The 21,687-nt window shown below is 39.7% G+C and overlaps 1 protein-coding gene across 1 annotated transcript in view; it reads right to left on the reverse strand.

Moving 5' to 3' along the window:
- AOAH (acyloxyacyl hydrolase) overlaps positions 1 to 21,687 on the reverse strand; it is a 170,450-nt gene that overhangs the window by 143,032 nt on the left and 5,731 nt on the right. Inside the window, exons 2-3 of the mRNA XM_079930918.1 lie at positions 16,296 to 16,391; positions 6,517 to 6,583 (exon numbers count right to left, since the gene is read on the reverse strand). Of these exons, the coding sequence (XP_079787044.1) occupies positions 6,517 to 6,583; positions 16,296 to 16,391 (163 nt within the window). The remainder of the gene's footprint in view (positions 1 to 6,516; positions 6,584 to 16,295; positions 16,392 to 21,687) is intronic.

A 21,687-nucleotide genomic window follows, 5' to 3' on the forward strand; every position in this document is an offset into this window, starting at 1 on the left:
TCTAGAGACTAATCTTGGAAGGACAGTTATAGATTCTAGAAGCTATTTTGAGGGGTTTCTTCTCAACTCACAAGATCACTTAACTGTCCCCCTTCACTTGTAGGGGTGGGTTCCTGGCAACTGTGTATATACTTCATATCTCCCACCAGTTGATTGGTCCTCATTAGACTGCAATTCAAGTAGGACCAATCAGATTCTCTCTCAGGGAAATTTGGAATTGGTATTAAAAAGTCTGACTTCATTCTGGGCTGTTCCAAGAATAGCAGGAGCTATAGTGACTGGGGACTGTAATGTCATTTCCTGCCACGAGGACAGAGCATTTGGAAAGCTAGTCTGTAGGATGGGGTTCAGGCGGCAGAACCCAACGTGTGCAGTGAGGAAGAGACTCTGTTCCTGGTGACTTCCCAGTCCTGTTTCCAGCTCTGTCTGAAGCCTGGATATTTTCCTGTCTTTAAGTTCCATGACATGCTTTAGGTGCCCTTGTAATAAATCTACTCTAACGCTTTAGGTGCCCTTGTAATAAATCTACTCTAACACGCTCCCCCTCCAACTATTACAGTGACTATCTCTACAGCTACTACAATCACTACCACCATTCTTCTCTCCCTGACCCTTCTCCTCTTCCTCTTCCTTCTACTTCACAAGCAAAGCTAAGTTGTTTCTGTCTTTTTGTTTTTTTTGACTGAAGGCAGTCACAGCCCACGCATGGGCCAGCCCTTGAGAAGCATTGGTGAGCCTGGCAATGCTTGGCCCTGTGACCAGGGCCTGGATGTAAGTCATTGGATCTGCTCCCTGGCTTCACTCCTATTTCTGCTTTATTCCTCCAATAACCATTCCAGCGACCCTCCATTGGGTTGTCCACTCCTCCAAGGGAGTTTTATACCTGGACATGCAGAATAAAAAACTAGATTTAGAGACATAAAACAAAAGCAAGGTGCAAACAAAACAAAATAAAACAGAAACGCATCCTGGTTTCACTTAGTGTGCATAAGTAGCACTTTTAATAGTTGCTGAACATCGAAACATCTTTAAAAGCTCTAATAATCTTAACTTTGGACTGCCAAGCAAAAAATGCGAGGAGGGGCCTTGAGTCTTAATTTATATCATGAACCTTCTTGCAGAAAGAACTGCCCCAATATTAATGAAAAGCCTATCGGAGAAAGAGAGTCCATCTCAGAGATCTTTAAATATTTTGATGTGATCCAGGAATCCCATTCCTGGGCATCTATCAGGAAAAGATGAAAACTCTAATTTGAAAAGACACATGCACTCCAATGTTCATAGCTGCACTATTTAGAATAGTCAAGATATGGAAGCAACCTAAGTGTCTATCAACAGGTGAATGGATGAAGAAGATGTGATATGTGTGTGTGTGTGTGTCTATACACACACACACACACACACACAATGGAATAAAAAAGAATTAAACAATGCCATAAAAAAATGAAATAATGCCATTTGCTGCAACGTGGATGGACCCAGAGATTATCATACTAAGTGAAGCAAGTCAGAGAGAGAAAGACAAATGTTATATGATACCACTTATATGTGGAATCTAAAAAATAGTACAAATGGACTTATATACAAAACAGAAATAGACTCACAGACATAGAAAAGAAACTTATGGTTATCAAAGGGGAAGGGGGAGGGATAAATTAGGAATATGGGATTAACAGATACACACTACCATATATAAAACAGATAAACAACAAGGTTTTACTGTGTAGCATAGGGAACTATGTTCAATATCTTGTAATAAACTATAATGGAAAATAATAAAAAAGAATATATGTATAACCAAATCACTTTGCTGTACCCCTGAAACTAAGACAATATTGTAAGTCAACTATACTTCAATTAAAAAAAGGGAAAATATTTTGATGGTCACTAGTATGTGAAAACATAGGCTGGGATCATGGCTTTCAAATCTCATTCCAGCTGAATGAGACTAACAATGTGACTGGCTAGATGGCTTTTCAGCTTCTTGTGAGCATCTGAGTTAAGACAGGAAAACGAGCTCATCATGAGAGTCATCTGCTCGGCCCCAGGGTTCCTTCATAGGAGGTGGAGGGGAAGGTAACGTAAAGGTGACTAAGCTGTGGAACAAGCAGTTTGTGACACACAAGGTCCATTACCAAAGTAATGCCTACCAAGGGTCAGTAAATCAGGAGAGGGTGGCTGGTTTCACACATCTGTTCTCAACTTAATGGTTCATTTATTTAATTGATGACTGCTGTCTTTGGGGAGATCTGGTATTTTGTGGACTCAGGAGGGTAATAAATAGGGCTCTGCTTAATCTTTTTTTTTTTTTTTCAACCTAAGGCCAATATCCCATCTGTGGCAATTCAGAACCACCAGAGCTAACTCATCATATGGTGTCCAAGATCTATTCTCTTTCCCCTGCAAACAGAGCAAAATTTCAAGTAAGTGAACTTGAATATGGGAGTGAGGACCTCATTCAGCGAGTGAGACTTGGGTTCTCTGAACTGAAAAATAGAAGAGGGGAAGTGGGTATGTGGTTTCCCTCCCCAATCCTCTAAGATCAGAGCTTTATCATCAAAAGACTGGAATTGAGAAGCACCCCTTTGCACAAGAATAGAAAGTGCTGAGCCTCAGACATCCAGACAAGTGTAAGACCATGAAATGTGCAAGATGCAAAGAAGTGGCAAAGTAGCATGTGCGCTCTTAACCAACCTTGGGACAGAAGGCTTAGGCTATACATAATTTGTGAAATCCTTAGGAAATCTCCAAACCCTTAATAACTATTCCCATCCAACATTGGCCTTCCTTTTCCCGGAACTGCAAATAAGACCAAAATGGTCACATTTCAGTTGACATCCTTTACTACCTTCACAGGTAACAGAGTTGTACAGGAGTGAGTCACGTGGGGAGGAAGCTTCAACACATTCGGCAGAGCTAACTAACAAGTTTAATTAGGATCATGGTAGAAGGAAGTCAATGCTGATGACTGTCATCATAAATCAAAAGAAGGGAGCACGGTCAGGGTTAAGTTTGAACAGACAGGTAGAGTGATAGCTTATGGCAGGGAGCAAGGACAGAGCCTTTCACACAAGGAAGCTCTCAGATTTAGACCTTTGACATCACTTTCAAAGGAGAATTTATACATTAATATATAACCACAGAGATACACTCACAGCATTGAAAGAAGATCTTCCTCATACGACTTAACACTTTTATCTCACTTCTGGACCACACACTTTGGAGTGTACTAGGAATTTAATCATTTCTATAAACCTTGTCATTACCTTGTCAATGGCTCAGTTGTATTATTGTACTTTATATTTTTGCTATTTAAATATACGTTAGTTACCTTTAAGTTGTACCAAAATTGTTTTAAACCCTGTTTTGCATTTTTCTTCTAAACATGTTAGTAGTTTAGGCCTCTCCTGATTTCTGAAATCTTATATTCCCTAAGTTTGAAATATAAGATTTTATGATTGAGAGCATAAATAGATACCATGAAGCAAGGTGAGATGAACAGAAGACCAGCATCAGCTTTGCTATGGCAACCTCTGGCACAACAGAAGTCTAGACAAGGAAGACCGAGCACGTGGTCACTGGCTAGGCTTGGTTGCTCCCGGAAGTAGCCCCGCCCTGCCAGACCCAGGTTCTTGGGCTAATGAATGCCCGAGTACTCAGGTGTCCCACTTCCTAACAACATCCTGTGGTTCGCCTGTGGGTAGGAAATGTAACTGCTGAATAATTAGTCCATGAATCATTGAGAATTGACCTATGAAATAATGAGGAGGGATGCCCTCTGGGTTAGGAAACATTTAGTATTGGAAGCCTGAAATTCAGGTAAAACTAAATCGTAAGGTTGTCATGTTCAGGGTCTACATCAGCCCAGAACTGCATGTGATTGATTAAAATAAGCTGTAAGAAGAGGCCACCATAGGAAGAGAAATTGCTATCAGCAAACAACTAATATGGGTCCTGGAAAATTACACACAAACAAAACTAATAGTGGACAGAACCACAAAGGGGGATCATTTATTATATCTATCTTTCTTCAAAGTGGCCTCCCCCATACTAATGAGAATTAGTCACTTACGACTCTCAAAGGAAAAACTTTCTTCCCCTCCCCACCACCTATTCAGCCTCTTTCAGTGGCTTGCCAGACCCATTTTTTCTGTGACTGTTTTCCACTTACTTCTCTGGTTCCCTGATCTAGGCCCAGGAAAACCTCTCTGGCCAAGCTGATGTTTCCCCCAGAGCACCTGGCTCAGACTAGGTGTGTAAACAGATTCATTGAATAGGCTAAATTGTTTTCTTTTCTTTAGTTCATCTGTAGTGATAATTTTATTTTTATAAAGAATTAATCAATTTAACAAATGTTTACTAAAGGCTTTCTATGCTCAAGTATTGCACCAAGCCCTGGAGATACAAAGCCCCCTGCTTCCCCTTCCTCCCTCCCTCCCTCCCTCCCTTCCTTCCTTCCTTCCTTCCTTCCTTCCTTCCACATATTCAGTATTTTGCTTAAGATGAATAAGTGTAGTCTTAGTTCTCAGAAGTCTTTCAATCTAGTTATCAACTCAAAAAAGTAAATGGAGAATTAAAGTACAAACAGACATGATAAGTGCTGTTTGCAAGTGCTAGGGGTTTGCACAGGATAGGAAGAGTGTGTGTGTCTGTGTGTGTGTGTTGGGGGTATCTATCTTAGCCTAGGGAGGGTCAGGAAAGCTTCCAGAGGAAATGACCCTGGAGCTGAGGTCCAAAGAAGTAAGATATTTTTGGGGTACAGGTTTTGGATGTGCCAAGCTGAGTGAACAGCTCATGCAAAGGTCCTGAGGCAAAAACCTTCTGATGTGTGGGGAGAATTACAAGTGGTTTGGAGCATGGTGTGCTGTGGAGCAGCCAGGGATGAGTCTGAAAATGTCCTCAGGGGTCAGTTCATAAAGAGCTTTGTGTAGGGGGCTAAGGAATCCTGCAGAGAGTGTGAAAATTTTATGTTGGAGATTGCCATAATTAGTTTTGCATTAAAAAGCTCTCTAGCCAGCTAGGGTGTGGATTATGGACCTGCAAGGCAATGGGCAATCCTGCAGGGCTGGGGTCCTATTAGGAGGCAGTGGCAGTAATAGAGATACGAGCTAAGAAGAAGGGGTCCCTGCCTTCCAAAAACTCCCAGTCCAGGGCCCGGGAAAAATCACTGACCACAGTAAAGGGAGGGCAATATAAACAGAGGCAGGTGCACAGCACGATGGAACACTGATCATCCCTCGGGTCTGTATCATTTTAAGTTCCTTTTGTCTTTAGAATTCTGTAACTGCAGGCTACCCTTCTGTGGGGTTATGAGCCACTCTGCTCTGAGGCTAATATGAGGCATATAAAATAGGAACCATGTAAGAATGTTCACAGTAGCACTGTTCACAAGTGCCACATGTGGACAGTGCAAAACCAGAAAACAACCCAAACACCCGTCAATGGGAGAGTGAAGAAATAGACTCTTGTAGAGACACAATGGAATATTGTGTGCAGTCAGAGTGCATGAACTACAGCAGTGACACAAATCTATGGATGAATCTTAGACATACAAATTTAAGTGGAAGTCCCCAAAGATTATGAACAATGTGATACCCTCTTCATAAAGTAAAGAAATAACCAGAATTTTAAAATATGCTTTAAAGGAATATATAAAATAAATATATTAATAATTATTTATTGTATTAGCATATATTATTTTTATGATTATAATTTATCATATTAATAAAAATATACATATATATAAAGACTATAGAAAAAGGAAACAAGAGAAAGATAAACATGGGATTTATTACTCAGGTGGAGAAAAGCTTGAGAATGAAGAGAAGGACCGTGTGGTCAGGGTAAGTTATTGTCAAGGACCTAGAATTTGCCTTGGGTGGTAATTTGGAAGCTAATTAGAGTATTCAAAGTAACTAAGTAAATAACTAAAGAAGAAATACAAGAAAGCCATGTATGAATCCTTGATGAGAAAGCGCCATGAACAGGAATATGATTTATCTGATCCAGTGCTCTGAGCTCAAAAAAGAGAAAAGAAAGAAAGGAAGCAGACAGGTAATGATAAGGGCGCACATACAGGACCTTGAGGGGTGGGGCTGGAGAGAAGGCCGGGAAACCAGCAGGTGGGAGGAGAGAAGGAAAGAACCTGAGAAGCACGTGGCCCGAGAACCCAGGAGGGAGTGTAGGGCAAGCTCGGGAGAAAGGGTCAAATTCCCATGTCCCGCCACTAGGACCTTGTCACTTGTTGGCATTATTGGTGAAATTGCTTCTGAAATCCTCTTGGAGAGAAACTGAGCCAGGTTGCCACACTGTAATTCAAAGGGAGCCTTTGCCTAGGATCACAAAGGATCTGAGTCAGGTTTGAATTTTCCACTATTAACAAGAACTGGAGAGATATTACGCCCTTTTACAAAAAGTACATCCAACTGGAAATGGAGCCAGCTACCTCCCAGTTTTCCTGCTTCCCCCCCATCATGTCCCAGCAACCAAATCAGATTAATGTGCTGGCATACTCACAGTTTTATGATGTCTGGTCCAAATATGCCTACCACTAAATAGCAGGTGGTCTTCAAGAACAGTTTTTCTAAGAAAAATCAGGGGAAATAAATTACTTTTCATTATGATGAATTTAACACATGAGTTAATAATGATCTTTACTAGGAACTGAAGCTAAGTGCTTAATTTATTATTAATTCAAGCGATTAATTGTAAAGGTTTGGGAGGAATGTTACAGTTAATATATGCATGAAAATATCATTTCCATCTCAGGTTTATGTAAATGGCACTTTGTTTACTGTAGATGTTAAAGACCACTAATTTTTGATAAAAATACAGTTAAATTCTGGAGTCTCATTTTCTTTTGTACAGCAGGGAATGTCTGAAGGTTGGAAAGGGTCTCATTTGTTGATGATGACAGAAACAGGACTTGCTTTAAAGTAAATAATCTGAACTATTGCTTTGTTAAAAATATTCTTCTCTGATGTTCATTTGGGGAAAAAAGACTTTACTTTGGCTATTTAATTGTTGCTGTTGGTATTCCAGACATAAAAGGATACTAACTGTCACAGGTGTCTGCACTGCCATCTACACCAGAGAACACACACACACACACACACACACACACACATGCAAACCCATGGCCTAGAGAACCTCCTTCTCCTGCTTCCCCTGTTATGAAAATACAGGAAGGCTTTAAGGATTGGTCTGTTTGGACAAGGAAACCTGTTAAATCTCTGGTCCTGTTTCTCCAGTTTGTCAGCCGACTATGGAACCCTGGTAATTCTATGGAGGGCTTTTGCATGGTTAGGACGGATGGACTGTCCTGGGGACAGATGGGAAACCCTCCCTGAGAAAAATTTTTCTTGTCATATTTACCTCAAACTGGGCTACCAGTTGCTTGGAGAATAGGCACTATTCAGGATAAATATGGGAAAACTCTCTGGTACTTCAATTTTACTCAATGGTAAATAATGTAAATATTACTTTTATATTAAAATAGATAGTTTCATGGGACTTTTTTTTGCAATAAAGCATGAGACTTCAAACACATTATGCTTTTGAAGTAGGAACTTAAAACTAATCTTACATTACTATTGACCTTACAGAAATAAAAAGAACGATAAGGAAATACTATGACATCTGCATGGCAGCAAATGAAAGGCAAACTACCAAAACTGACTCAAGAATAAATATACAATCTTAATAGACATACAACAAGAGATTAAATTAGTAATCAAAAATGTCCCATAAAGAAAAGTCCAGGACCAGATAGCTTCACTGGTGAATTGTACCAAACGTTTTCAAAAATCATCTGAATAGATATTCTCCAAAGAAGTTATACAAATAGCCAATAAGCACATGAAACACATCAGCTGTTAAAGGAAATGTAAATAAAAACCACAGTGAGATACCACTTGATACCCACGATGATATGTGAGAATACAAATGACAGATAAGGGTTTCCCTGGGGGCGCAATGGTTGAGAATCCACCTGCCAATGCAGGGGACACGGGTTCAAGCTCTGGTCTGGGAAGATCCCACATGCCGTGGAGCAACTAAGCCCGTGAGCCACAACTACTGAGCCCGTGTGCCACAACTCCTGAAGCCCGCGTGCCTAGAGCCCGTGCTCTGCAACAAGAGAAGCCACTGCAATGAGAAGCCCGCGCACAACAACGAAGAGTAGCCCCCGCTCACCACAAGTAGAGAAAACTCATGTGCAGCAATGAAGACCCAACGCAGCCAAAAATAAATAAATAAAATAAATAAATTTATATTAAAAAAAGAGGTGGTTACTTTTATTTTTATAAAATGAAGGATAATAACAAGTATTGTTGAGGATGTGGAGAAATCAGAATCCTCATATTCTGCTGGTGGGTGTATAAAATGGTACAGCAACTTTGGTAAACAGTCTGACAGTTCCTCAAATGGTTAAATATTGAGTTGCTATGTGAGCCAATAAGCTGACTCCTAGGCCCAAAAGAATTCAATATTTATATACCCACACAAAAACTTATACATGAATGTTCATAGAGGAATTATATAAAATAGCAAAGAAGTGGAAATACCTCAACCCAAATGGCCATTAACTACTGAGTGGATGAACAGAATGGGCTATCTACACACAACAAAATATTATTCAACTATAAAGAGTAATGACTTTCTGATACATGCTACAACATGGATGAACTTAAATACATTATGCTAAGTGAAAGAAATGCATTTCTACGATTCCATTTACATGAAATGCCTAGAATAGGCAAATTCACAGAGGCATAAAGTCGATTAGTGGTCGCTTAGCGCTGGCGAGAATGGATGTTTGGGAGGTGACGGCTAAGGGGCATGGAGGTCCTTTTCAGTTTAATGAAAATGCTCTAAAATTAATGGTGTCGATGGATGCACAACTCTGTGAATATACTAAAAACCACTGAATTATACACTTTAAATGAGTGAATTGTATGGCATGTGAATTAAATATCAATGCAACTGTTATAAAATAAAAACAGCACCCCTTGGGTGTTCCTCCTTAGGGGTGTCAAAAAAGCTCTGATGTCCCAAGTCTCGGACACCAGGGTTTCAGCACCAGCTAGCTGGCTTCTGACCTTGGTCAGGTTGCTTCCCCTTCTGGGTTTCAGTTTCCTCATCTGAAAAATGTAGGAGTAGGATTCAGTTCAGTTCCCTTCACTGTCTTGGAAGCTTGGAGGATTATGTAACTGACATTCAAAATTACGTGAACTTGCAAAGTACTTTGGAAATGAGTTTCCAGTATCGTTAATGTAAAACTAGTTTAGCCGAGAGCAGAGCAATTTAAAAATCGACACCAGGGTGTTCTTTGATATACTTGCAGTGCTGCCTGAAAGGCAGAGAACATTTTTCTTTTTTCTGGTAAAATAAGAGGTATTTGCATGTGTGTGTGTGTATTTTTTATAGAACATTATTTTGCTCAAGTTGAAGTGAGTGGCAGCAATGTTCTCCTCACCCTCTGTGCAGGGCCATCTGAACAACCAGTTTTCTCAAACAGATTCTGTGATGGTTAAGAATGAGAGGCTCCTGCAGAGATGGCTAATGTGGGACAAGAGATGGGCCTCTGAGAGCTAAACTTTAGATCAACACAGAAGGGTGCAGAGCAGAGAGAGGCAAAGTCTCTAGAAAAAGCCAGACAGGGCCCAGTCAGCCATGATCAGATGGTAACCTGTTACTGCTACAACTGAAGAAAAGACTGGCACTAACATAGTGCTAGTAACCTATCTGATATAAAATGTATACAGTTAAACCTTGCCCGTGACCAGGAAGGTACAAGAGCATTTAATTTCTACAGAATCAAAAGGACTTGGAACAGCATAGGGAAAAAAAAAGTATGGCTATTCCCAAGGGCAAAGGAAGGTTAAAAAAGGAACGATAGGTGTATCCACATATGTGGGTGTAAATAAAATCTAGAACATCCCAAGCTGTAAGTCACTTTTATGTTTATCATCACTTCGTTCCTCATAAGAAACTTTTGAGGGGGTGGTTATTTTTACCCTCATTCTATGGGAAGGAACTTTGAGGTTTAGAGAGGTAAGGCTGCCCAAGAGCACTGTGGTTCAGTAAGAGATTAAAGTCTTCTACCCCAAAAGCCCAAACTATTTGTAGTATGCATTTCAACGTACTTAGGACATGTTATTTGATGCCTCATCTACCTCAGGTATGGCAGGTATACACTAACTACTCATTAGAAGTTTGCAGCACAGTGAGGTGAACTGACCACTGAGAGAGTTTTGTAGCTATGTGTTCTGGGCTGCATGTAGATTTTCAGAACCTACAGAATGTGAGGAGAGTTGCCTTCCTCATTTTAAGACGACATGAGTTTTTAGCTATCATACTCCACGGAGATAAGATTTCTGCACAGGTGACCCAGGAAACTGAAATTCTAGCAAGAATCTGAGGGCATATGAGTCTACTGACCCCTGGTGAGAATGATTCCATTAATCATTTTTCCATTAACAATTCTGAGATTCTTCCAAGGTGTTTACTAGTGAGAGCCAGAGGCAAATGCAGTGGGTGAAACTGAAGGTCAGAAATACTTTGCACAATTCAAAAAAATTGTCTTCCCAGGCATCAGAAAGGCCCGCATGATCTACTGAGTGATTATTCTCAAGAATGTTGCTTGCATGGTTTCTCTGCTAAGGTTACGTTTTATACACTTGTTTAGCTTTGGAGATAAAAGCAGTACTACTTAAAAATAATTTCTAAAATAATAACTGTTTGTTGCTGTGCACATTTTGGCTTTCCCTCTCTCCCATTCTCACCAGACAGAAGGCAATACTGGGTGCAGGCAGCCACTGTGGACCAGGCCTATTATGTTTTCTAGAAGGAGAAATATTTAGCTAAGGGTCAGACTATCTTTGTCACCCTATACCATTCACGTGACCATTCTGTGCACCCTTTCCTATCCACAAAATGGAAACAGTAACGCCAACCCTGCCCTTATGTCTGTCAGGTGAAAGAGCCTTTAATCCGAACTGGGTACTTTATTTCTATCTAGAGGTGAATATTAATTAATAAAATGAAAATAACTCCAAATAGCCTTATTCATCCTTTGAAATGCCTCCAATTAAAAGGTAACTCTCCACTGAAATACCAACTTTCCTTCCCTTGGCAAAGTGCTAGCCTCTCTTTTGCCAGCATCTGACTTTTCAACCTCTCACTTTACCTCAGCAGACTAAAATTTTCTGTTATGAGTCAAAAGGAGCCAAGGTGGAACCTTGAACACCAGCAATCTTGGTTCATGTTGTTTTGTATTTTGCTGGTACTTTGGGACAGGATCATCTGAGAAATAAGATTTTTACTCAGCCTTTCATCTTTGAACAACACAACTTTGCTTAAAAAGAGAAAATCAAACTCAAGGTAAAAATGGTGATATCTGTCAGTGTGGTCTATTACACAGAAATGACAAAAATCAAAACACGTCTTAATGACGATTAGGACTTTTTAATTTTTCTTCCTTTTTGTAAAATGGTAATAACATTCTTCTTTCTCTAATTCAGAGATGTGAAAATATAAAGCAAGGTTTATAATAGATTTTGAATGTCCAATAAAGATGGGGATGGGTAAATAAAATATGGGACGTTTATATGGTGAAGGACTATAGAGTAATTAAGAGGCTTGACCTAAGTCTATATATGTCTCGACACATATAGATCTCAAAAACATAATGGTGAGTGAAAAGCAGAAGTTGCAGAGTTGTATATACAGTAATCATTGATATAAAACTACAGTCCCCACAAGGGAGGATTCTGGAAAGATGATGGTGGAGGTAGCAGAGTTTGGGAATTTCACTGAATCTCTACAAAAAAAAAAAAAAATAGAGCTTCTAGATAGGAAAACCAAAACCCCATGGATGATACTTACAACAAAACTAGATATCTCCACGAACCCCAGAATACAATTAAGGCAACGATAAAACACTCACAATCATGAGACTTAAGGGTTATCAACATCAGTGTGGGAGAAAGTAAAGGGAAGCCAAGGGATGAATAGCAGAATCTCCAAAATAGCCCACAGGTATTGACGACAAAGTGTGGTGGGCCAATGAAGAACATCCCCAGATTTATATTAAAATCAGCTGAAACTGGGAGGGGGTTTGCCCACTGCAGTAGCAGATGAGTGCAAAGGACTCAAGGTTATAAAGACTAAGGGGTTTGAGTGGTCAGGCATTTACAAATTCTAGAAAATGATCTACCAGACCTCCCTTCCAGGACAGGGTCCACACTGAGGGGAAACTAGTGGGTTTGGAATCAAAACTGAGTTGGATAGAAGCAAAGTAAAGAGAAAATCCAGGTAAAAGTGTGCAGAGGGACAGAACCAGAAAATTTCAAAATGCAAGCAGCCATGTGTTTCTTTACCAACTTTTTAACACTACACAAAAACAATGGAAGAAGGAGCTCTGTGCATGTGGAGAAGCTACCCTGAGCCACTTCTCTTTCTAAGAGTTTTTGAAAACTAATTTCACATAAAAATGAGCAACAGATATGTATCTAGGTCAACTCCCATACAAAGTTATTATAAGAAAAAAAAAAAAGAATAAGGAACAGAATCACATCCTTACAGATAGCAAAAGCATGCCAGAAAATCATGCCAAAAAAAGGATTAAAACATAACAGTATTTTAAAATGAGTGAGAAGCATTAATAAAATGGTATAAGACATGAAAGAACAACAGAAATCAGAATTGGAAAAACTCAGGTATGGAAATAAAAGAACTCAGGGAAGAAAACAAGATTATAAAAGTAATGAAATCTAAATTAGAATGAACACAAGAGGAAGGGAATACAATAGCTGACGTTTTAAGAGAAATAGAATATGAAAAAGGGGAAAACTTTCAAGATAAAAAATAAATGAAGTGATAAAAAGTATTCATTCAAGAGATAGGCAAAATCGTGAATACAGGCAAAGAAGATTTAAAATATGGTTATTAGAAACCCAGACAAAGAAAACCAAATCAAGGAAACTGACCAAATACTAAAAACTTTCCTGAAATTATAAAAAATGTATTTGAAACCACATATTAGTTTCAAAATGAGAGAATAAGAGCACACTGCATGCCTGAGAATGTCAATATACAACAGCCGACGCCAAGACATAGTCTAGTTAGATGACTAAATTTTATAGAAGAAAAAAAAATTCCTTAAACTAGGCAAAGTGACTTATAAGAAAAAGAAAATTAGATTATCATTATGCTTTTAAATAACATATTTAAGACACTTAGGGAAAGAAACTGTGTCAAGGTTTTTTTGGGTTTTTTTTTTTGGCCACACTCTGTGGCATGTGGGATCCTAGTTCCCCGACCAGGGATTGAACCCAAACCTCCTGCAATGGAAGTGTGGAGCCTTAACCACTGGACTGCCAGGGAAGTCCCTGCCAAGGATTTTTATATCCGGAAAAACACTGACTTTCTAATGTAAAGGACAAGCCAGCTTGTTATCAACGTGCAAGAATTCAGGGAATATTATTCTCATGAGTCCTTCCTGAGGAACGAACTTTAGACAGCACCTCGACTAGAGAGGCATCTGCATAAGGGCTGGTGGTGAACATCAATCTTACAGTTGCTGATGGAACTAAAACTAAATGAAGATGAAAAGGAATGTATATATTGTATGTAATGGCCATATACTCAAATAATGGAGAAATGAGGCTATCATATGTGTAAAGAATGATAGGTAAATGAGTAATTATGAGATATTTTAATTCTATCAATCCCCCGGTCCTTGAGAGTTAGGACTTTGAGTGTGGAAAGAAGATACAGATATGATACAGAAGAAACTAAGAAAAAAAAAAAATCCTGCAGTCCTGAATTTGAATTTGAAGTGTCAAAATGAACTCATATATTTTATATTAAAATAATATATGTAAATGTATATATGTATGTTTTCTATCATTGTCAACAGAAGAAGTCTAGAAAGAATGACCAACTGAGTAGCAATGACATTCCTATGCACCCAGATCATGGTCTTAATACTATTTCCCACTAAAAGAAACCAGAGCTTCTAAGAAATGACTGATTTCAAGCCTGGGGTTGGAAATGTACAAGACAGGCTGGAACAACTTGTCACACTAGTTCGTGAGGAAGCTACAAAGACTACTTAGACTTATGTCGAAAGGACCCAGGAGCCAACTTGAAGTTCCTACTGGTCAAAGATGAGAGAATTTGAGCTTTAGAGGGATAATAGTTGAAGTAGTCTGAAACTCATCAAATGTGTATAAATTCATGAGTTCATAATGATACTTTAAAGAAAACCAAGTGACTACTTTGGGATGATACTATAAAGGCAATGAGTTATTCGAAAACTGCCAAGTAAAACAAAAGAATCAAGCATTTATCCTGTCTTTCTTAGAATGAATAATAGTACCATTAGGAACTGTGGGGAAAAACATCCCTAAGCTATGATGATGATGAGAGAAACTGTCTCTAATATATTTCAACTACTAAAGGAAATATAATTGATAGATTAGAACAGCACCATTTTGCAACCTCCAATGACCTGATAGACCTAGTCATAGAGCATCAACAGCTGCTAATATCACAAAAACAGAAAAGAGAAAACCACTTATGATGGCCTCCTGTTGAAAGAAAACACCATCACTTATAGCCTTGCCAAAGAAATCAAACTGGAGTCTCATCAAGCCTCTGGATCTAGCTGCCAATTTTCAGGAAATACAGAGCACAGAGAAACATATTCAATCATACCACAGGGATGCCATCAGCAAAATGCAGAAACTCTACACGACAGATTCCACAGCTAAATTACAAGGAAAAGGAAGGGATGGAAAGGAAACTGGTAGATTAAAATCGACTTAAAAGACACATCAAAAATTTCAAAACTGGGCAAGACTATGGTGTCTGGAGATACGCAGTTGGGTGATAAAGCTATAAAGCAATACGAGGAAATGATTATAGTAATCTTCAGGATGTTGTCTTTTTAGGGGGGAGGAGGAATTTATGATGGGTTGGGGCATGTGGATGGGACTTTTGGAGCAGCTACCTGTCTGTTCTTTCCTGACCTGTGCTATGTTTACAAGGGTGTTCACCTTTCAATAACTGATAAAGCTCTACATTTATTTTGTGTTTTTTTAATTTGTTTCCTTTTATCAAGAAAAGGTTAAAAAATTATCCACAACAATACTACACATAGTCTATGGATTCATACAAGTGAATGTAAAAGTATAAAATTTGCCAAACCCAATGCCCATCAAGTTCCTATGAGTGGTTCCATCTAGGGAGGTGGTAGGAAAATGTAACTGGGAGTGGGGGAGGCCAAAGGGCATTTCAAGTGTATTCGTTACCTTCTAATTCTGTGGAAATATGTCAAAATCTTAGCAATGGTCAAACTGGGACATTGCGAACACATGTATTTGTGTATTATCCTCTCCCAGTCTTTATTTTTGAATTCTAAAAAAATGAGCTTATGAGTATACATTGAGACTGCATGCAATAAATTTTCTGAAAATGTTTTGATGCCATTGACACAACGTCTGTTAAATCAAATATAAAATCGTCATGAGTCCAACTACCTTACTTAAAAATAATAATGTAGGCATCTTTGAAGAATTAGTTCCTTAACATTAAGTGAATGAAAATTTGACTCTCAAAGAAGTTTATTCATTGTGATTGTACACCTAACAGTATTCTATAAGAGAAATAGCGTCAATATTTTCTTTCTGCTGAGAGTGTAAAAAACTATACAATTTGTTTAAACCACCAATCATTTCCTTCTTTTGCAGGATGTGTAAAGGATTTTATAGAAATCCAGTTCAAATCAATGGAATGTCCCCAGATTATTTTCCCATTTGGAGTTTTAAGATCCATTGTCTCCTCAAGCCTAAATAAAGTTCTGTGTTAGAAAGGAGGTGCTTGCATCTGAGAATGTGTGTGTGGTTAAATTAACATAAATCATTGAAAATTATTCATTATTCATAATTTTGACCTTCTCGGTACTTAAGGCCATGATCACCAGGCGGGCAAATCATTATAAATGTGACACATAAAACAACAATCGGCCATTCTACATCTTACTCCCTAAATGTCCACAACAATCTCATTCTGCCATGAGAGAAAATGAATGTCAGGGGAAAAAAATTGCCTCAAGTATTTTTTTGTGTCTTCCTTTTAATTTCTATGAGTTCCATAAGAATATCAACTCACAGAAATAACACAATCAGATTCTCCTCTGTGAGCCCATGTAGGGTATAAACTCACTTGTGATGGCTCATGAATGAAAAAGAAACGCAGAGCCACAGCCAAATGAGCCTTTCTGTATTTACCAGGCAAGTAGCTGCACAGTCTCTCCATTGAGGTCTGGACCGTTGAGTTGTGAACTTGAGCAAGCTGTTCAATCACAGACACCACCAGCACACACCCTGCAAGGGAGCAGAAATCAGCCACGTCACATGGAAAGCTGTGCCAGAGGGCTGGAGGAAAGAAAGGGGATATACGTGTGTCCTTAAAAACACAAACCTTTCTAAAACAGAGAACTTTTCTTTGCCATGCTTTTTTATAATCAACCATGTATGTGAATGCACTGAGTTGTAGTGAAATATGAAGTGTGGTAAGAAGATTGTGTATTTGGGGGTCAGAAAGACTGGTTACCAGCTTACCTTTGTCACTTGTAAGCTATGTGACTTCGGGGAAGTAATTGAATCTTGCCTTATTTCCATTCCCTTTTGATCACTATCTCCTGTAAATGGGGAGATAGTGCACGGAAGACATTTACAGGAGATGGTGCATGGAAGACAGCCACCACTGAGGAGAAGCTCAGTGGACAGTGGCTCCTTTCCTGTCCCCTCTCCTTCCCTTCTGCAGGACAGCTTCACTGTGAGTAAGATCATTCTCACCCTACACATTCTCAGCCCGTGACCTACGGTCAGATTTTTAATTGTAGAAAAGCAGCGGAAATTGCCCAACATTTGGAGTCAGAAGACCTGGGATTGAGTCTTGCCCTTGAATCCTGGATTTACCACCCATCCTTTCTAAGCCTTGTTTTCCTCACTGCAAAGTAAATAAGTTTCCCAAAGGGCTGCTGTGATGATTAAATGAAATAAAAGTGCAAGTGAAGGTGGCTTTGAAATCATACACTATTGTAAAATATTATTTTACCTCCCAGCTATAAAGCACTCTGCTTGAAAGCATGTACCAATATGATAAGTGTCTAGAAGGAACCTTGGATTAAATTAGGAATATATTCCTTAAGCTACCTTGATGTATGATAAGTGTGAAGGCTCAGAACTGCTAGGCTAATACCCCTAGAAGTTTCTATCACCAACCTTGATCTCCTAAACTGCTAGGGAAGCCCACACCTCCTTTGTCCAAAGGGAGGGGACTCTTCTATACGCAAGAGGTTGGCTGGTCAAACATAAGTAAGCCTGAGAAGAAATTGTTAGGCTTCATTTGGATAGGAGGAGTAGCACTTATTGGCAGAGGTTGGTTTCCAAGGAGGCAAAAGAAGGATTACATCCAAAGTAAAGAAGTTCCAGGGTGCCTGGCCCAGAAGTAAGCTCACTGCTATCCACCTGCTCAAGGAGCTGGGGACCCAAGTTCACATGCAGTGTCATTAAAGCCACTAGGAATCCTTGAGGGAAAGTGGCTGATAACAGATGTGAATATTACAATTGGGCATTTCTTTAAACCTCCCATAAAATGAGAGATTGGCAACAAAAAGGGAGAGATTTCCACCTTTCTAGACACTGCAACACCTGAGCAGGCTCTGGCCTCATTTGTTCTGTACCCTCTGGTACAGCTGGGCAAAGCTGGGCTCACCAAATCTGTGATAACCATAGTCTTACTGCTCTGGGAGCACCTACTTCTGGGACATTTATCAACATCAGTTACCAAGGTTGATTGGATGTGCTTTTAGCCTAATCCACGCATTGGGGGTTTTATTACATTGCAATGAATTCAGTAGCTGATAATTAGCACTTTACAGCCTAAAAAGCATTTTCATATATATTTTGTTTTATTTTAAAAATAACTTTTCAAAAAAGATAGATGCAATGCAATCTCATTGCAGAAAAATTTTAAGATACACAACAATGTAAAAAAGATAAACATCACTTAAATCACCCAGAGATAAACCAATTTCACTTTTATTTTAAATATATAAAATATGTTTAATATATGGGCATATTTTCAACATTTATAATGCACTATTACACCTTGATTTATGTCCCTGCTAATCACCTGCTAAGTTAGGTGGAGCGAAATACATTTTAATAACTGCAATTGAAAATAATTATAAGTAATTATACTGCAATGTGACAAGAGGATGCAATGTGGTATAGTTGAAAAGGGAGAAGCTTTGGAATAAAAAATAAACTTTTTTTTTTAAACAAGGTTCAAATACTGGATCAGTCACTTAAAATGGTGTAACTCTGAACAAGTTACCTACCCTTCTGGAGCCTCTTTTTAAGAATTTAGAGTGAGAGCATAAGTTCCTTGAGGGCAGGAATGGGGTCTTAGTATCTCTAACTTTGAGTGCCTGACATAAGAGCCTGGGTTGGAAGAAGGAGATAAGAGATGTTGCTGACTTGAAGCCAACTGACTGGAGAACCAACCGAGGGACACTTCAGTTGTCACTTGCTGGGGACCTCCATGGGAAACGGTTAATGGATGCAACTGAATTTGTGTTCTGGCTCGGTCATCCCACTGACGACATTGCTTACTGTTTGTTCCATCTCATTACAGGAAAAGGCTCCACTTTTCATCCTGGTGTGAAACAACCAGCACCCTCTCTTAAGTCAACCAGCAGATTCTATAGCAAATGGTCATGGTGTGTAGCTCAGGATCAAAGAAGAACGCGGTGGAGATTGGGTTGAGACCTCGAATAGCAATCACTTCATACGGAGTCTCATCAATGAGCTGCAGCATCTGGCACCCAGAATGGACTTGAAACACAGGTATGTATTTATCTTCATCCTTGGAGTGGAAGGATGAATGCAAAGAGAATTGTGCTGCTTGAGACCAACCTGCTCCTTTGTACTTACAGACGTGGGCTTTTCTTTCACTCAGAGCAATCCCAACAAGGACTCATGACTTTTGTGACTCCTTAGCACTGCTGGCTAAAAGTGGAGATCATTAGATAAATAAGAAGGAACAAGAAAAAGTCAGCTGTCTCTGAAGATTGGGTGGATCTTGCCACCATCGCCACTCTGCCTAGTGAAGAGTTATTATGATCAAAAGGACCCTGCAGAAAAGCAGGCAATGGGGTTTGAAATATGTAAACGTCCATGTTGGGCTCAGCTTTGATCTGAGTCCTGCTCACCTGGACATCCCTGCTCATTTCCAGCGAGCTCAACTCCCATTGGATTGTGAATTTAGGGTCTGCAGTGAGGTGCGTCCTGAATCCTTTAGCAGCAAGAATGGAGAAATTGACTTTGCTATAGTTTCTAATAAGAGCTTTTACTGTCTTGACAGGCTAAAAAAATGTTTTTCCTTGGAGAAATGCATGTGCAGAGTAATTCCTCCCCTTATAGACTATTCTCTGGCTGCTAATAAAAGGCCTGGGTCTGCTAAAGCAAGTTTGTCCAAGCAACTGTTCATTTAGGAAGTGATGAGAGTGGGTGAGAACTATGTATTTTGCTCAGTGGTCACTATCTGAAATTTCAGATAGTGAAATTATGGAAATGGAAATATGGAGATATGGAAAATCTCTTCTCACCTGGCAACTGAAAATAATGAGTATAATAGAAACAGACACCCCTGATATTGTAGGAAAAGAAGCAAATAGGCCAGAATAAAAACACCTGCCACTGCAATCAGCTTCTAGACACACATCTCAGGTAGACTGCAGACTGTACCACGGAATCCTTTTGAAATGAAACAGAACTCTTGAAACTCTAATTATAATCATATCTGTGCTGGCTGGAAATTCAGCCAACTGCCGAGAGCAGTCTAGTAGATTTCTCATTTGTCTGAAGCCTACACTTCATTGAGAAGCCTTGAAAGCACCTGGCAGTTGTCAGAACCAGGGTCGGCGTGACTACACTCCATTTTTGACCCTGAGTCAGGGCATAAATAATTCATCACATGGCTAGAATGTTCTCTGCAGATTTCAAAGGGTTTTGCATACATTATCATCTCATTCAAACTTCTGAACAACTCACAGATGCAGGAATTACTGTTCTTATTATTGTATAGACCAGCAATCGGAGGCTCAGAGAGCTTAGATGCCTTGCCAATTATGGAGCTAGTGAGCAGGGGAGCTGGGACTGGAACACAGTGTGTGTTGAGTCCAGGCACCATGCTGAGCTATGAGTACACGCAGAGAACAAACAGATATGATTCCTGCCCTCTCAGAGATCATACTCTATTAGGGAAAAGTGATTGTAAACATGTAAGCACGCATGCAATTATAAATAATTTTAGGTACTATGAAGAAAAGGAACAAGGTGAAGTAACAGAGGGCAACAAGGACGAGGTGGTATGAACATTAACTAGAGCTGATAGAGAGAGAAGGCTTCTCTGAAGAACACACACAAAAACGGCTCATATAATGGAAAGGAGCAAGCAGGGTGAGCAGCCAGGCAGGCTTTGTAGGTAGGAGGAACTGGTGCCTACCTCACGGCAATGAGACTGGGAAAACCTGACATTAGGAGATGCGATGCAGGCACAGGTGGAGGTCAAGTCTGTGGGTTTTGTAGATGGCAAAAGAGGTAGGGATTCAACCTGAGAGGAATGGGAAACGATGAATGGGCTTTGTGGAGAGGGCTGCTACTATGTGATCTGTGTCTTTAAAATATCATGCTGGCTGTCATGAGGAGGAAGGATCTTGGGGGCGGAGAGATGAAAAAGGAGGCTATTTTGGTCCTGGAGAGAGGTGATCGCTGATTGGATAGAGTAATGAGTGGCAGTGGGGATGGAGGAAAATGGGCAAATCTGGAATCTGTTATGGAGGCTGACCCGATTGGATTTATTAATAAATTGAGGAGAAATGTGAGAATCAAGGATGACTCTTGTTTCTGGTTTGGGCCCTAGAGAAGCGTAGAGCACAGGTTTTAGAGTCACACCACACCTGGATTTGGGCCCCTGCACCCCTGTTGGACCAGCATGACATTGTCAAGTGCATTCCTCACCTGATCCCTCTCTCCCCACCCAATGCCCCTCCGCAATCACCTAAATTCTGTTCTCAGATTTCACTAATCGGGTGGGAGCAGAGGATATAGTTTTATATGTTGTAATTCTAATCAACAACTTTTATCCCAGATCTTTCTCATGTTGGTGAAGAGAAAAGGAAATAAGAAAGAAAGGTAGGAAAACAATCACCCCAAATGATCCTACAGCCAGCTTTGTTTCCCTAAGATATTAGTTATCAAGCCAGAGATGGCAGCACACAGCCCAGGTATGAACACTGAAACTTCACTTTTTCTTCTGCATCCTACTCTCAGTCTGGACATGGATAGGGAGAGTGGGTAGGAGAAGAAAAGAGAGTGGAAGGGAGGAAAGAGAAGGGAGAAGTTATGGTACAGCAGAGACTGAAGAATTTGTGGTTCAGAAAGACCTGGATTCAAATCTTGCTTCTATTACTTATGAGCTGTTGTATTTGGCAGGATGGTTAAACTCTCTGAACCCAGATTTTGGCACCCACAGAATAGAAAAATAAAGCCCTCTTGTGTGGTACATTAAAAATGGCCACAGACTTTTTATACTTCCTCCCAGGAAGAG

Source organism: Stenella coeruleoalba (assembly GCF_951394435.1).
Source record: "Stenella coeruleoalba genome assembly, chromosome: 9".
Lineage (NCBI taxonomy): Eukaryota > Metazoa > Chordata > Mammalia > Artiodactyla > Delphinidae > Stenella > Stenella coeruleoalba.